The 17,270-nt window shown below is 42.0% G+C and overlaps 2 protein-coding genes across 3 annotated transcripts; one reads left to right on the top strand and one right to left on the bottom strand.

The window, feature by feature from the left end:
• Positions 1-1,185: 1,185 nt before the first annotated feature.
• Positions 1,186-10,680, top strand: slc37a3 (solute carrier family 37 member 3). The gene is made up of 14 exons (XM_041029740.1): positions 1,186-1,312; positions 2,643-2,895; positions 4,124-4,238; positions 4,568-4,660; positions 5,007-5,090; positions 5,431-5,576; positions 5,995-6,091; positions 6,200-6,284; positions 6,613-6,821; positions 6,949-7,090; positions 7,385-7,486; positions 7,651-7,850; positions 8,223-8,288; positions 8,415-10,680. Exons 2-14 carry the CDS (start codon positions 2,819-2,821, stop codon positions 8,505-8,507), a joined length of 1,509 nt encoding a protein of 502 aa, XP_040885674.1. The 5' UTR covers positions 1,186-1,312; positions 2,643-2,818; the 3' UTR covers positions 8,508-10,680.
• Positions 10,681-12,031: 1,351 nt separating this feature from the next.
• Positions 12,032-17,204, bottom strand: cdkn1d (cyclin-dependent kinase inhibitor 1D). 2 transcript variants are annotated; one of them, XM_041029742.1, is made up of 3 exons: positions 17,049-17,204; positions 13,874-14,370; positions 12,032-13,647 (listed from the first exon to the last, which is right to left on the bottom strand). In XM_041029742.1, the coding sequence occupies exons 2-3, from the start codon at positions 14,364-14,366 to the stop codon at positions 13,589-13,591; spliced, it is 552 nt and encodes a 183-aa protein (XP_040885676.1). In that variant the 5' UTR covers positions 14,367-14,370; positions 17,049-17,204; the 3' UTR covers positions 12,032-13,588. The 2 variants fall into 2 exon arrangements, with proteins under 2 accessions (XP_040885676.1, XP_040885675.1); XM_041029741.1 differs by lacking the exon at positions 17,049-17,204 and adding an exon at positions 16,591-16,794.
• Positions 17,205-17,270: the final 66 nt, after the last annotated feature.

Raw genomic sequence — 17,270 nt, 5'->3', positions numbered from 1 at the left:
CTCTCTCTCTCTCTCTTTATATTTGTCTCAGTCTGCTGGCTGTCTCCCTCAAAACTGATACTGTGTAGAATGAATGAATGAATACTGACTTTAACTACTCCAATTCCATATTCTTTCCCAGTGACACATCGAACAGACGTCATCGTATTATGTTATTTTTCTCCAAATCTGAAGTTCCTCGGAATTTACATCGCAGCTGCTTCTGAGCTACAGTTGGTCATGCAGCTGTAGCAGCTCAGCCCACTCTCTTTGCCCCATGGTGCACATTTACCGCCTTTTCGAAATTATTAGCTAATTTGAGAGTTCCAAGGAGATTTGGAAACTACTAGAGAAAAAAGAAGTGATAAGGGGCTTCTAAAAATGTCCCATCCAAAGACAAAAGTCTGAAAGTGTTTTCTTTTTTTTCCACTGCCATGATGCAGATTAAATCATGTGGTCAAGAGATAATCATAAAATAATACAATTCCCTGTTTCTGAGATCAGCACAGAAAGTATCCCAGCACTTACATTTTTAACTTTGATTGTAATGTATTTTTTAATCTATTTCTTGTTCTTGTTCTCATTTACATCTATTTCCAAGTCTAAAAAGAACTGTTCATATTTTTCTATATTGTTTCATTTGCATTTGTCACATACATTATGTGCAGTTTACATTTTACATATCTAATTTTTGTCTTTAATTTTTATTCTTTTTTTTGTCACAATACTATTTAGCAACCTTAGCAGTACAGCATTCTTGTGTATGTGACAAATAACCCTTTTTCTCTTTAAACCTTTGAATATCTAGATGCTACTTAGTATTGGAAAGTTAGCTGATGTTATATTGTCCCTGGTAATACTAGAACATTTAGGAGGCTGAAATTTGGAGCAACATCCATTCTCTGTAGTTTAAACACATATAAATACATTTAACAAACTAACCATACATCATTCATACAGGCTTACCAGTGCTGACCAAGTTCAGTGAGGGTCCTTGTTGCAGTATCTGGCAGTGACTTGCAGTCTTTATTAAAAATCTTTTTGGCGGTGCATGTTTTAAACTATGCAGAGATCTGCCTGCAGCCAATGACGGGCTGCCTCTTACCCCACAAATGGCGCAGTGACAGGTGAGAGCCGAACAGATGTCACTGTAGTTTATACTGTCAGTCCACAGCTGTGCTTTTCTACCTGCAATTCCACCCCTGCCCTGCTGGTGGCAGCAGCGCGCCGCTGTGCCCTGCGGCCAGTGACGTCCGTGACACATGAATCCACAGTAAACACAGATTGTCGCCACACAGCGAGCAAGCGAGCTGACGGCAACCTGAGCTGAAAGGTAAAGAAACTCTTTGTTTTGTCTCTTAATTCACAGACGTTTGAAGCTGTAACTGTCAGCGATTTGTTCGTAGACGTTTATTATGTGTTTTCGGTATAACAGACCCGGAACTGGCACAGCAGGCAAACACCATCACCATAAAATGTTATGTGCCTTGTCACTCCGTTGCAGAGATGGGCAGAAACTCAAGCGGCAGTTCTACCCTCTAACGACAAAATGCAGGCGAAAAATGAATTCACATGACTGAATAGCTATGTGGGTACCGCGTGTAGTAAAAGAAACGTGGCGTTCACGTCCTCGCACATGCCAAAAGAAATCCCTTCTCAAAACACCAAGAGTCGCAATACAGTGTTTACACGAGAGGCACAAAGTAGAGCTCGTCTGTTGTGTAATCTACAGAAAATTGATGGCGTCCTTTGAACAGGACGTCCTGCTTGCATTTTCCCTTTCAGTGTGGTGTGGTGCCCACAGTGTGCAGCAGTATAGTCCTGACTGTCTGGTTAGTGTACCTGCAGGAGTTTTCTAATTTCCTCCAAACGCCTCACAAATGCTGCCTAATTTTTACTTTGCCTTCAGGGAGTTTGTCTACCGTGCACAGTGTCAGGTAACAGCCTGCTTATGACAGGATGTTTTATTTGGCAAGAGGTTGTGCTTTGCAACAAGAGTGGAAAAACATGGAGTGTGACAAATCAGTCTGTGAGTACCTTTTCTCAAAAGAAACCACAGGGAGTTTCAATTGTCTGTTTCTGGAGGTTACATTAAATACTGTTAATTTGTCAGGGTCTAAAAAACATTCTATGTTACATCAGTTCATTCACTGTGTCAGTTCCACAGCGATTTCTGGTTTCATATATGTCTTTCAAAAATGTCAGAGTTCCACACTGTGAGTTCCACAGATTTTAAATTGGGGGAAAGGAGAGGATGAGGATCACGATCAGGAGATACCCAGACTTGAACCACTGGGACAGAAGTGTTGCTGCATCTTAACCTCCTGCTAAGTTGAGTCCTGTGTCAACAGTTAAAGCTGAACAGGCTTGTTTGTTGGGGGAGGTGGAATGGTTTCAGAGGCGGTCATTCATCACACTGGGCCCATTGATACCTGTAGCTGGCAGTGCACACCTCAGCGCTCAGACAAGGTGCAACTGTTAATGGTTGTCTTTCAAACCTAAAGGGATGGATGCTTTCAACAAGAAAGAATCTGTCATGGTGTCTGGGATGTATGGTATATTTATATTTCTGCAAAAGCTGCAGCAGTTTACCTGAGTTTTAATGTCAACGCTAAACATTTAAAACAAATAATTGCCTTAACATTTGTTTCCTCCCTTTACAGGCACAGCTTTGTTGTTGTTCTAGTGATGTGCTTATCCCATTGGGCATAGTGGGAGACTGTAGCTGAATCCCCTCCCCCCTCCTCCCATCCCATCGCTGTTCCCCCTGAAGACCTCCACCAACACCACCTCCTTCCTCGTCCTACACCTCCTCTTCCTCCCTACGGCCGCCCCTGTGATGCCTCCCTCGTGCTGTGGCTACCTGTCACAGTACACCCATCATCATCTGATTGTCTTCCTCCTCACCTTCTTTAGGTAAACTAGACCCGCCCTGCCTCCTGCTTTAAAGGATTCCACTCAAACCTGTTTGGGCTGTGTTACTTTGTAAATGTAGTCCTGGGTTTCTAGATAATTCTGTTACAGCAGTCATGTCCTCAGAGTAACTGGAAGCCCAGTGAGGGCTAGACTGGTCACCACTGAGCCGTCTAGTGTGACTTTTGGGTCAATATTTTGTTTTTTAGATCATTTTTAATTAGCTTGCCGCTATATTGAATATTCACTAGAAAGAGTCACAGGAAAGATGAGATTTTCAATAAATCTGTGCAACAAAAATGTCCAGGCTAGCTGTTCATAGCCCGCTGAGCTGCGACAAAACAGTGGAGTTGCATAAGAGGATGCAAAGCGAAAAGGAAATATCAGTGTAGCTAGTGTAGAATGGACATGAGCTGGTAATTCAGGTGAAAGGTCTTCAGGGCAAGGTTAACTCAGGTCAGACGCTGTCCAGATAGCATGAACCATGTATGTTGATTTGCACCAGTAAGGCTTGACACAGTACACCGCCTGGAAAGGTGTTGGAAATTATACAATTTATTATTTTGTGGTTGAGAAAAGTTTTCAGAAAAAACTTTTCTCAACCAATTTCTGTAAAGAAATTCTTGTTATTTTGAAACGAGCAGAGCACGTATAATATTTATCTGCCAAACTTCAGCCACATGTGTCTTTATTTAGGCCCAGCTCAGTCACATAGTTAATCATTATTTAGTAGTTGTCGTATCACACATCTGTGGCCATGTCACCATAGTCTTGACACATCTTATCAGGGGCAATGCAAAGTGCCGTCTGCAGCAGTGAGCAGCACACAGGAAACTCTGCAGTTCAGCAGAAAAGTTGGGTTTTCACTGGATTCTTTTCATTTCCCGTTTCCTAGATAACAGTGGTTAACGATTCAGTGTTTCCTGTAAATTCTTTCAGCAGAGTTTAACTGCTACTACTTTGGAATTTAACCGCCTGCAAAAGAAAAACGAGTTTTCACTGTGACCTTGTGTACTCCAACAAGACCTTTTATAGGACAGTGTTTTATAGTAATGGGTTATATTGTGGTGTTATTATGTAAAATTGTGCCAATTTCAAACCAGTAATGGTTCCAGTATATTAAAAAAAAACATAAAATAATTCAGCAGTTGCATCTCCTCCCTGAAACATGAACATTTACATGTCTCATCTACTTACACTTTCTGAGTAACTCTCTTCCGTCTCTGTCCAGCTATGTGTTGCTGCATGCGTCACGGAAGACTTTCAGCAATGTGAAAGTGAGCATCTCAGCCCAGTGGACGCCTTCCATCCAGAATGACAGTGCAGCCGCTTTCTCCCCTGGCGAGGTACAGAGCACCAGCAGAGCAGAACAGCGTGCAATACAGTGTAGAACAATGGTTCTTCCACACACGTGTTTCACAGTTGGTTATGGAACCGTGGAAGAGTTATACCATGAGCTGACCCATAATGATTTTGAATATTATTTTGGCAATAAAAGTTTTTCACTCTTACCACTGTTGTTTTACCATATCCAGACTGTAAACAGTTCAATTTAAATCCAAATGAAGAACAAAGATACATCTAATATCAGGTTTCAGGGAAAATATTATAAAATCTGTGTTGGAGACCTAATGGCATTTAAGTCCCTGATCTGTGTTTTCTCTGACTGTCCCAGACATGGGAGGACAATCGTCTGTTTGCAGATGAGAAGCAGGCCACTCTGTTCCTGGGAGCTCTGGACTCCATCTTTCTTTTTTCATATGCAGTGGTGAGTAAGGAACATCTTCTTCTGTGTTTAACCAGCTTCAGAGAGTAGAGACATCTGCCATAGAAACTTTAAAAGACCTCGCCGTGGCGGACGGTAGCACACGTTCACAGTTTTCCCAGTAAGGCTGGGAATTAAATCGGATTCCTGTTGCTCACATGAAGGCATACATGTTGGCCTTTAAACAGCAGAGAAATCTAAATATAAATCATTTGAATCATCTGAAAGTGAAATTAACCCACTCAGACACTGCTGAGGTTCATCAGCCCTTTTAAGTCTGAATAAAATCAGACCTGTATTTGTCTCTTTTTAATCATTTGTGCTTCTGTGTTTGCTCCCGTCCACACAGGGCTTGTATTTGAGCGGTGTGATCGGGGACAGAGTAAACCTGCGCTACGTGCTCTGCTTCGGCCTGTGTGGCTCTGCTGCAGTGGTGAGCACACAGACCACAAGTGAAAACAAGTTGTAATATGTTTGCAATTCTTGACAGTGCCCCCTTATATCAAGTTTTAAATTCTTCATGGTGTTGATTTAAAGCATCTTCTTTCAGATGATGTAAATTGGTATTTCTGGAAGGTTTTTGCCTGTTTGGCTTAAAAACTTGTGTTTGAGTTTTACTGTGGAAAGAAATGAAATTCTAAAATAAGATCCTGCCTACAAGGTTATGAACCATGATCTTCTGACTGCCAACATTATAAAAAGATGTAATATGGTAAAAATGTCTTACCCATAATGCTTTTCAATACAACTGTAGCTGTTGCATGTGTTTGCAGGAGTTTGTGTTTGGCACTCTGACAGAATGGCTCCATATCTACAACATCTATCTGTACTGTGGCCTGTGGGTGCTGAACGGGCTGCTGCAGTCAGCCGTGTGGCCGTGCGTGGTGGCCGTCATGGGCAACTGGTTCGGCAAGACGGGGTGTGTGACGTTTCTCTGTTTATAAAACCTGCTTTTATCTAACACTGCTTCAACTATTACCAGTGTAAAATGTTTGGATCACAACTGCCCAGAAATATTTCAGTCAAGTCGAGCTTTATGGTGCAAACCCTGCACAGGGAAACACACGCTCACACTCGCACAAAGACATCCATTCACTGACACTGCTGCCACTACATAGACGCCATTTAGACCCAGTTTTCCGCAGCAGGCTGAACATGCAAACATAAGTTGCTGCATATAAAAATAGCAAGTCACTGAGCTCTCTGTGAATTTGCGTTTCATAAAATATGGTAGGTTTTGTATTTTTTTTGAGAGATATCCAAAAATAGAACCAAAAGACAATTTAGTAAAATAATATTTCAAACTTTTAATAGTGGAACTTCATAATGTTTCCCAGGCGGGGCTTTGTGTTTGGCTTGTGGAGTGCTTGTGCCTCTGTAGGCAACATCCTGGGGGCCTTCCTGGCTTCTAGCGTGCTCAAGTATGGATATGAGGTAACACACATATACACACACACACATATTCACTCTGCTGATACCTTGCTCCATAATATTCTCACCAGCTAAATGCTAACGTGATGCGTTGTGTGTTGCTGCGTGCAGTATGCCTTCCTGGTGACCTCAGTGGTGCAGTTTGCCGGCGGGGTGGTGGTGTTCTTCGGCCTGCTCACCTCCCCAAAAGAAGTCGGTAAGAACTGCAATGTGAAAAAATGTGTGTTCCCTGAATCTCTTTAGGTGCTGCCTGTATTCCACATAACACTGGAAGATGAAATCTTGATTAATACATCCTTTCATTATGTATGTGTGCGCTTGCCTGGGTCAGATTGTTGCTTTTTCAGCAGGACCACCCAACTCTGTGTTTACTTTTAATTGACCTTATTCCCACGGAAGCCATTTTGAACTTGTGTCACACGTACGCTGGGAAACTCTGCCTGAAATAGAAACAGTTCTGTCTTTGCGTTACCTAATCAGGCCACTCTCCACAGCTTGAATGCATGTTTCTGCGTGTGCTTCAGGTCTGAGTTTGGAGTCCGAGACCGGACTCAGCCCGGTGGAGAGGGACACAGACAGTCACAGGCCTCTGATGAGCGACGAGGAGGATGAGGTGGAGGTGGAGGGGTATGCCAGACGGTACCAGCCGATCCAGCAGCCGGATGAACCCCTGGCGGAGCCCCCTCAAGCTATCAGCTTCCTCCAGGCCTTCTGCCTGCCGGGAGTGTTACCTGTGAGTCTGCAGCTCCAACAAGTCGAGACAAATTCATTTACAACAAGCATTTTGACAGAGATTGAATGATACAAACACATTACACAGTTTTCACACCATGTTGTCTCTGTGTCTGGTTGAACTGCAGTATTCTTTGGCTTACGCGTGTCTGAAGTTGGTCAACTACTCCTTCTTCTTCTGGCTTCCATTCTACCTGAGCAACAATTACGGCTGGAAGGAGGCCGAGGCCGACCGCCTGTCCGTGTGGTACGATGTCGGAGGAATCATCGGTACGTGGCAGGTTTACTTCTACTCATCTTTTATTTTAATCTCTTAAACATTTAACATTGAGATTTGACAGAATTACCACTCTATATACAATAAATATGAGGCCAGAGCTTTTGTGGAGTTTCAGGGTAGTAAGGTTCAAATATTGAATAACAACTGAAATTATCGACAAATGCTGAGCTTATTTTACTCAGAAATTCTGATGCATATAAACTGCTCCTGCTCCTCATGTCTTTGTATAAATCACTGGCAGTTTCTTAATTTTCACTTTGCGTCACCTTGCTTCTGTGTGTCAGGAGGAACAGTTCAGGGTCTGATCTCTGACTTCATGGGCAAGAGAGCCCCGGTGTTGACACTCAGTCTGGCACTGGCGATGGGATCCCTGGTGGGATACAGCCGTGAGTACATATAGAATATCAAACAGCGTCTGTGAGCCAAAGGCAAGCTTTGAAGACGCTTTTTTCACAATTGCTGCTGCTCATCACTTCAACACGTTGAGCTCGACTGTATCATAAAATCTGCGGAGATCACAGTCTACAGTTCTGTCTCTCCGTCCTCTCAGGTTCACCTAACGACCAGGTGATAAACGCTGCGCTGTTGGCCGTCACTGGCTTCTTCATTGGTGGCCCATCCAATATGATCAGCTCTGCCATATCTGCCGACCTGGGCAGACAGGAGGCTCTGAGGGGCAGTCAGGAGGCTCTGGCCACTGTTACTGGTATAGTGGATGGAACTGGAAGTATAGGAGCTGCGGGAGGACAGGTAAACAGGATAAGAAAAACTCTGTTATACTTCAGACTGAATCACAAAATGAAAAACATTACAGTTGGTTTCTGTGGTTTTGGGTGCTTTTGCTTCACTATGGTTGCTAACTCACTCTGTAATGCAGTGGACTGCTAGTAACACATTTGACATCATGTGATTTTATGTAATTACATTGCATGCTTTTATGGAATTATGAAATAGTCACGTTTTCTGAATCAGCATTAACTCTGAGAGCACAGCTGAACCACAGCGGAGGAGAAGTAAGAATGAAATATTCCAGATAGTGGATTGTTGCCCACAGTGTCGAGCAGTCACCACATCCACAGACTAATGTTTTATCTGTGCGTTCATATCTCCATCAACCTCTAGTACCTGGTGTCTCTGATTGAGAGCAAGCTGGGCTGGATGTGTGTGTTCTACTTCTTCATCGTCATGGTAAGATGATTATACTGACTCTATACACCTACATGGGCATAAATATCGACTTCTTAACAATCCTGACTTAAGTACAGAAGATGAATTAATACCCATGTGTGACTCCTTTTGTTTTTTACATTACAGACAGGGGGCAGCATTGTGTTCATCACTCCCTTGCTCCTCAGAGAGCTGCGTGCCATGTGGAGAGACAGGCGAGCGCTGCGACGCCAGCTGTGAAAGCCGCGGTGTCTGCCGACCGTAACGTTTCTGCTGTTATCAGTGAGCTCACCGCCCCGCAGAGACAGCTCCTTTTTGGGTGAGTTGTGGGATGTGCAAAGATCTGGCGCATGCTGTTTGTCACGGTCAGGTTGGTTTAGAGTGACCTAGAGTTTCACACCCACAACCACCAGCACGTGTCTATTAACAGCTATGTGAGTAGGCAGAGGGTCTTTGAGCACAACACTGAGGTTTTATCCTCTCACTTAAAACCTAAAACGTAAACGTACACTCCCTGTAGCGCAAATGCGAGGATTTAGACATTGAGCTGGATTCAGTGCAGGATTGAACTTTGAAAGGGAACTGGCCGTCAGTCAGAGCAGTCTGTGAATTCAGGCTTTTCAGGGCCACAGAATGTACAAGTGTATATATTTAAAGTTTAAATGGATGTAAGTACTTTTCATGTAGATGTACTTGAATCACGTTGAATGAGTTTGAATTTTAAACCTAGGAGTTCTTAATTTAAAGACCAGGCTCTTTAAGACAATTTGAGGGCCAGAACTGCCTGAAAAAATGCGAAAAAGTAACTGTAAAGTAGAAATGTATTGTCAGCTTTTGTAGATATGTATGATAGTTTGTTTTTTGTTGAAACGATTAATATTGCACTCCGGGATTCTTACAGTGATTTGACAAAGTCTTAAACCTTTTAGCGAACCACTTCGATTTTAGCTGAGTTTTCAGAAATGTTCGCCACGCAGCCACTTGATTTCTCCTGTGTACAGTTTTGTGTAATCAGGGTCAGGAATTATACTGTAAAGCCTTTTCATTACGGGGACCGGTTCTCTCGATTCTTTGTTCATTTCAGTCACTGACTTGATATATAATTCCTTTTTTACTGCCTGGTCAATGGAATGTATACAGAATGTCTCGAACTTTAGTGTCTTAAGTCACAAGAGATCCCCATGAAAACCCTCACACAGACGCATGCTGACAGAAAAACAAAGAGAACTACCATTGTTTTCTCACTCTTTTAGTTTATAGTGTAGCATAATAAATAAAAAACTGACATTGTAGGAGAGAAGGTTTTACCTGTTTGCTACCAGTTAGTTTTGTTAGTTGGGGATTGTTACTGTACCTGATAACTGGACCTAATAAGTGTCATTTATTAATTTAAAATACTGGTCTTTTTACATCATATTTACTGATACACAGTGTGGTAAATGATCATGCAACACCAGCTGTCTGCTAATTTAAATTTGGACAGTTTATCTGTATAACTTGAGACACTTGGGTTGGTAACCAGCCACCGTTTGAAGGAAGGTTTCTTTGGACACTAAGACACTAAAAAGGTGATTTTCCATCAGCTATGGTCAGTAGATACAACAGGTAGTTTTCACCATTTTAAGCAGATGCGTTGAAACATCATGTAACTTCCTTTTAGCATCTAGGACGAGTGATATCCAGGCGTATTTTTATCATCATCATCATCATCACAGGTTCCTAATTCTAAACTTTAAAAAACTAAATCATCCTAATGCAGTGGAGCTTAAAATGAGACTTGAACCTCTGGTATCTCTGAACTATTACAAATGTAATAGAATGTAAAGTGAAATGTATCTGTGGTGTATTTTTTATTTTTATTTTTATCTATGCGTACATTTCAAGTTTTAACCAATGTACATGCCAGTGTCGATTTAAATAAATGCAAATTACATTTTGCACATCAGTAATATTCCAGGTAAGATTCTGTTGGTTTAGGTGGAAGCTATGACAGTATGAAAACTACTTCTACTGTGGTGATGTGTGCAGTGTTACATAAAAACCACCAAGAGGCGCTATTAATTCAGAAAGAAAGCATCTCGTGAAGTTCTTTTTTTCTGAAACAGTTGAAACAAACTTCAGACCAGTGCTTTGTGGTTTATATTATTTATCAATCATTAATGTTTTATTATTTTTTGAGCACACTATATGAAATCAACATTATGAAAGGCAACAGTGCACCAGCAACCCATCAATGGAATCTCTTTAGCATTTTCTATACAAATATTACGATCACAAAGGATATGAATCTGATCCCATACAATTACACTTCTTACATGTTGCAAGGATACATAAATCAGTATTAAATTACAATAAAATTATTACAAATGGTATACAAAGATTATCATACATTCATGCATATACAAAGTAAAAACACTACACTTTGATAATAGCTGCGACAGGTGAATTAGGAAAGCAAAGTTTGCTTCGGCACAGAGAGACACTTGCAGATCTGTCCTAACTCTTTAATAGTTTTAGTTTTCCTTCTTTTATTTTTTTTCCTGCCAGTGGAAAATTAACAAGGCTACAGAAAACCTTAAAGAAACCAATAATTATGTTAGAAACTGTGTCCAACAGCGTGAAAAGACTGATGGGAGGGAAAAAAACATTTGTCAAGACGTTCCTAATCTGTGCCTCAGTTTCTCAATGAAGATTTGTACGTTTTCTTTTTTTTAAAGATTACCTTAAAAAAATAGTTCTCTTGTCAACAATGTTTAAAGTAGTGCAAAGATATAGGTTCAGAAATAACACAATTAGTTAGTTATAGCAAAAAACAGGGAATTTATAATTATTTCCCAACAAAATAATGATATAACCTCAAAATAAGTTAATATAAACTTTGAAAGTTTTGTCTTTAACACAGAGAAGATAGATGCACACACAGTCTCAAACGCACACGCACACACACAGATAAGTCGACATAAAAACAAGTAATCCCCACGAATTTAAATGTTTTAAATAGCCATGTGTGCTATTTTTAAATCTGTGAAATATAGCCGTGTATTACAGAGGTTGTGTTAACATGATTATGAACAACTGCTTTCATGCCAATTTTTCGCAGAGACTGAGGCGGTTTGTTCATGAAAGAGAGACTGTGGGACTTTTAAGGGGACAGACAAAAGCTCGTCTGAATCACAGGCCACTTGTCTGGCTGGACAAATCCTTTGATCCAGACGGGATCTGAGACGTTTTCTCCTGAAGTTTCTCTTTTAAAGTTTGTTCCTTTCCCTCCGTCCTTCCCCCACACTGCTATTCCTCTGCTCTGTCTATTTCTGGGAAAGCTGTCAAAGCAAAGTGAGGCAGTGAGAGAGCGAGAGACAACAAAAGCTGCCTGCCCCCCCACCCTTGGGGGACTGGAGTTTCCTCTGCATGGAGCAGGGCCTCGCTCTGACACACTGACTCTTTTACCTGATGTGAAACTCTACACGGAGAGTTGAACCTCGACAGCTTTTACCACAACAGAATAACTGCTTCTGTCTCTCTTTCGTGCCTGTAGACGCAAACCTGAGCTACATTGGTTTTGTTTTTTTTTCTGTATGTATCTAACTTCTTTGAGTTACTGAATCACTTAATGAGGTAGTAAGAGTGGATTAATTCAGGTTATGGCTTTTTATCCAAATAGAAAACTAGAATGACTGAAGGTAGGGAGAGAAGAGTAGGTACACCCTGTTTGAGTCACCAGGCTTGAAGGTGGAGCAGTTATGGACCACATTAAACTAGAAAACTTGGTTTCAAAATGCAGCAATTTTGTCTTTTTTTTTTTTTTTTGTATGTTTTCACTTGATACCTGAATATCGCAATGCGTTTGAGACGTTCTGTGACCCATAACTGGTCACTCAGACTGTAAGCGACTTGTGTAAATGACGTATTTCTGATTAAATGGCATCGAAATTTCTCTTTGGTTCAACGGCCTCAGCTGCCACAACTTTTAACAACTGGTGAAAACCTCTAGATAAAACCACATCAACACATTCACACACACAAACATCTATACGCAGATATAAACAATGCAAACACTTCTGAAACTGCACGGCGATAGAATATGTGACGCAGCTCAACAAAAAAATTACCAAAAGTAGAACCAAATGTTTAGATTCTTCTGAGCTGCAACGCAGTGATAAAACGCTACATTCCCTTCATGGAGAAAAGAGGCGTATTTAAAACCTACTAGGTGGATATCGCATGAAGACAAAGAGAGGAAAATGCTACATTTTTAAAAGCATAAAACTGAAAAAAAAAACAGCATACAGCTAAATAAGGTATGTTCTGGTCTGTTGCCAAAAAGTAGATTTTTACAACCCCATTATGCAAATAATACAAAGCAAAAAGAGAATATAGTTTTTACATATTTTGCTATGTTGTGATGGTGTAAAATATATATGGCCAATATTTTTGAGTGGCAACGGTGGAGTGTATATGAGCCATGATGACTTATAGTCTTAGGCATAATTTGGGGGCAATGGCACAGGGTTCCACAAACACCTTATCTTACCTCGTTTACACATTGCTTGCCTATTTTTTTCTTTTATTTTATTTAGACGATGAACTAGCACCGTGAATAATAAATAAATAGTCACATATTGAACATTATTATTTTTACTCTGAATTTAAGTCACTGTCGTACGGGTACGGCCGCATTACCTCATCGCTAAACCTCCACCGTTGACCTTTGACCTGGCACTAATCACAGTCGCACTGCCAAAATTTTGAACCCCGGGTGAGGTTTTGACCCCTGGCTCTACTAGAGCTTTCGGAGCTGTGGGGTGAGACTAAAGGCTAAGTGTGATGCGAGGCCAGGAATAGCAACTCATCTAATCAAAACCTCTTACGACTTTTAGCGAGAGGGAGAACAAAGGTCGAGGATTGAGGTCCAAGGCCCGTTCAGGAGAAACTTAACCTCGTAGAACTAGAGCCCGTTTTTTTTTTGTTTTTTTTTGTTATTTCCTGAAAGAGTGCATTCAAAATTATTTCACAGTTTAGTCAGCTGAGGAAAACAGTATATAGAATATATACAGTATAAATTCGTAATTATCCACAAAAACCGTTTCTAGAGTCTGAGTTTGATTTACAGACTCTAAAAAGGAAAACTGTAGCTTCCTTGTGCTGAGAATTAAAGGTATGTGGCGTCAGAGGAGTTTTTCAGCCCACGCTGTATGAGCTTGTGGGCAGTCAGTTGCGAACTGCTACATATATACATATGATATGACACATATCTATGTGAGGTGACGTGAGGAGGGATGCGGACCACTTAATGATCCTCCACTGGGTCTCGTCGTGCTTTTCTACTGCCGGGAAGATTCTTTGTAATGCAGAAGCCGCCTCTTCTTCACCTTGAAGAAATCTGGAGAGTGGGGAAAAAGAAAACGATGCAAAGTCAGAAAAAATTCAGATAGTGAAATAACTCAAATCAAGGCAGTTTTAACGGATATGTTCGACATTTTGGGACTTGTGCTCATCATTTTCATATCTGAGAGTGGCATCAATCTTCTAACTCTGCAAGGATGCAAATGACTGGATTTCCAGAAATGTCAAACTATTTCTTTAACCAAGATATTCCGTGGACTGACCTGTGATGGCGGACTGTCTACGTTTGCCTGGCCGTTGCACCCTGTAGCAGCCCCTGGTGGTCACTTCCAGGTACTCATCCCCAGACCCAGACGAGCTGCTGGACATTGGGGAACCCTCGCCCGAAGAAGACGACGTCCGCCTTATGCCCTTTGTCATTCCGACTCCAGGCCGCACCACTGGCCTCATCATGCAGCTGCGGTAAAATGCCGGCACTTCCTGGCACCTGAGCTCCTCCCACTCGATGCTGGAGCCATCTCCTGGCAGATCAGTCTGGAAATCGAAGTTCCACCGCTTGTTGGCCACCTCCACGCTCATACAGAGGAGCTTCTGGAAGTCCTGCTGCAGCTGCTGGTGGTCCACGGGCCCAAAGAGGTTCCTCCGCACCGGCCCCACTTTCAGCTTCAAGGCCTCGACGCCCCCCAGGCGGGAGAGCTCTGACTCAGATGCCGTAGCTGGCCCTGTGGTTGATGTTGATGGAGAGGCCATCGCCATGTCCCTATCAGAGAACAAAAACATACAGACACACACAGCGTTTGAGGAAGGGCAGAGGTTGAGTGCTGGCTCTGTCAGCCCTGCAGAGTTTCAATGAGGTGTGATCTGGGGTTTTACTGGCACAGATTACACGCACACAAGCTATAAAATGCTCAATGGACCCCCCACCCCCCCCAAACCACCACCACCACACACCATTTGCCCTCTTGAGCGCCTTTCGTGTTTTATGTGATCAAATACACATGTGCTCTAACCCGCTGAGTAATTACTGCAGCAACAGGTAACTGAACCAAACACCAAATAAATCTCCAGCAACATTCGCTGCCCTGCTGCAGTGTCAAAGTGAACCAGGTTCTCCACCTGCTCTGGTGTCTGCCAGTCAAAGGTCGACAGTAAAGGTCAGCAGGTCACACTGAGAAAAGGCTCGTGTAGACCTCTTGTGATAGATGTTTGCAGCTTTAACCATCTGGCACATTTAATTAGAGTAATACTGTTGAATTCTGAGACTGATCTACACTGGTAATTACCTCACTGCCTTCAGTTTCCAGCTTCTTCATATCACATAATGAATTATCTCTATGTAGAGTCACATAATGTTTTACATAGAGGTGGATAACAGCTACATCCTTTGCTGACTCTGTAGTGACTGAGCCTCTGTTTGACTCCCACTAAACTGACTGCTCTGTGCTTTATCAGCTGCGCGTTGGTAGTAAGAGAAGATGATAGGTGTGTTCTGGGATGGGCAGTAACTACTGCAAAGATATATGGTTCTGCTACTGAAGTAATACTACACTTTATAAGGTCTCACTCAAATACCTTATGCCCAAACCTGGACCCCAGACCCTCAGGGGACCCTCAGCAATTGCAGTTGTTTTGTGGTGATGTGACTAATTGCATTTTTGCTTGGTAACATACATCACTAACATGCAACTATACCAGCAGCTAAGTTGCTAAGGTGGTTCCTTTCTTTTTATCATTTGATCTTGAGGCCCTGTCATGCACATGGGCCCTGTGCCCAAAACATGCTTTAGCTTTTTGACAGGATATACTCATTCTAAAATACAAAGGAGCATCAGTGCTGAGTTTTGTTAGTGATGTTTTAAACACAGCAAGCCATTTATTATAACTGCTTAATTAGGTGCTTAATTGGTAGTTAATATGTACAAAGTGACTTCTAGAAACACCAACATGCCACCATATCAGTCCAAGATCAGCCTGCAGACAGAAGTAAAAGTCTGGGTTAAAAAAAAAAAAGCCGGGGGCGCGCGGGGGGGGGGGTCTTCAGAGCGTTGCGCAATTGTTTGACACATACAGAATATACGGCTAAGAGGACCACTTTCACAAGTCAAATAGCTTGTAATTTTACGATGTCAGTCTACCCATATAAACTGTTAAAAACCATGTGTAGGAAACCACTGCAGGCGACTCAAATCAAACATTTTCCTAAGTGCGCACTTTGGTCTAATCTCTATTCATTATAGATAGTTACCAACGCAGCTTCAATTTGTGTTTCCTTCGCAGCCGGATTAACATGGAAAAAAAACATAAAAAAACAAAAAAAAAGCCACAATTGCTTTCTTTCATCAACAGGGGCTGCTCTAGTCTCCGAGTGAAAGTTGTTTGCGTCGAGGATGAAGTGGGCGCGGTATGCAGATCAGGTTCCCACAGCGGTCGGTGTCCCCAGTGCCAGAAAAACACCGAGCCCCCACGAACACCCACGAAAATCTACCCCAAACTCTCCAAAAATTAAGGTCACTGCAGTTTAAAAATGCACCAGGTATCTCTGCAACTCCTCCAACACAATAACCAGAGGAAACCGAGCTTAGTTTAGTTTGTAAAACGAGTAAAGTCTGGAGAAAAAACTTCTGCGTGACGCAGTTAGGCTCCGTGAGGATGTGGGTCAATGAGATGCGACACACAAACAGTCCGCAACTTGTCATGATACTTGGATCTCGTACTACGCGCACAACAGCCACACAATATTTACTAAAATATTACCAACAACAGCAAAATAGTGTTTCTCTAACATTTCCACCGGCACCGATTCTTATTAATGCCCACTAACGTATAGTAAAGCGATGACAAGCTTCTTCTAAAACTGAATCAGCCTCACATCTATCCAGGCCAAATCTAAAATAAACCCAAACAAGCGAAAAACAAAATAAAGAAATAACCTTAAACACTGACAAGGAAACTTTTTAAAATATATATATTTTCCTCTTACCATCAGCGTTAGTATCTCAAAGTGTTAAAAAGCGAGGAGTTTGACGGCTTCGGCGTTTCCACTCCAAACTACGCACAATTCATCCAGTGACAGAGGAATGAAAGGTGTCCCCCCCACGGCCCCGTGGAAATAAACACTGTCACGTTGAGAAGTTTTAGTAGACCCGACCCACCGAAGGGCTGTTCACGTCCCCTTATCTGCGACTTGTTTGTTATGGACTCATAAGACATGCAGGGGGGACGTCCTACGAGAGAAGTCGGTCACGTGGTTTCCATCAAAACAGTTATTGTTGGCTCTTCTCCAGGAGGTAAACAACGCCTCCGTAATTTCTTATTACAATTAAACGCAATGCAGAAAAACATATCCAAAATGCATGAGAAGGGAGAAGTGTTATACTTGCACGTAAACCTGTTGTACATCTATAAAATTATTAATTATAATAATAAACAGTTTCTTACCCTGTTATCTCTGTGAATAACGCAAAAATCCCCTGATTTTCTCTGTGCGCTCCTGCTCCAAACCTGTTGCTCCTCTACTCTGCTGCGCCCTTGTGCTTCGCTTCTTCTTCGCAGCGGCTAGAAGTAGGTCAAATAACTTGGCAATGGCGGCCATTTCCCCTTCTCCCTCAAATGTGACACACATTCTCGTGTAGTACTTGCATCACGTTTTGTTTTGGCACC

Source organism: Toxotes jaculatrix, chromosome 22, assembly GCF_017976425.1.
Source record: "Toxotes jaculatrix isolate fToxJac2 chromosome 22, fToxJac2.pri, whole genome shotgun sequence".
In the NCBI taxonomy this organism is placed as follows: Eukaryota; Metazoa; Chordata; class Actinopteri; family Toxotidae; genus Toxotes; species Toxotes jaculatrix.
Note: the sequence above shows the minus strand (reverse complement) of the source record. Positions and strands in the feature narration are given on the sequence as shown.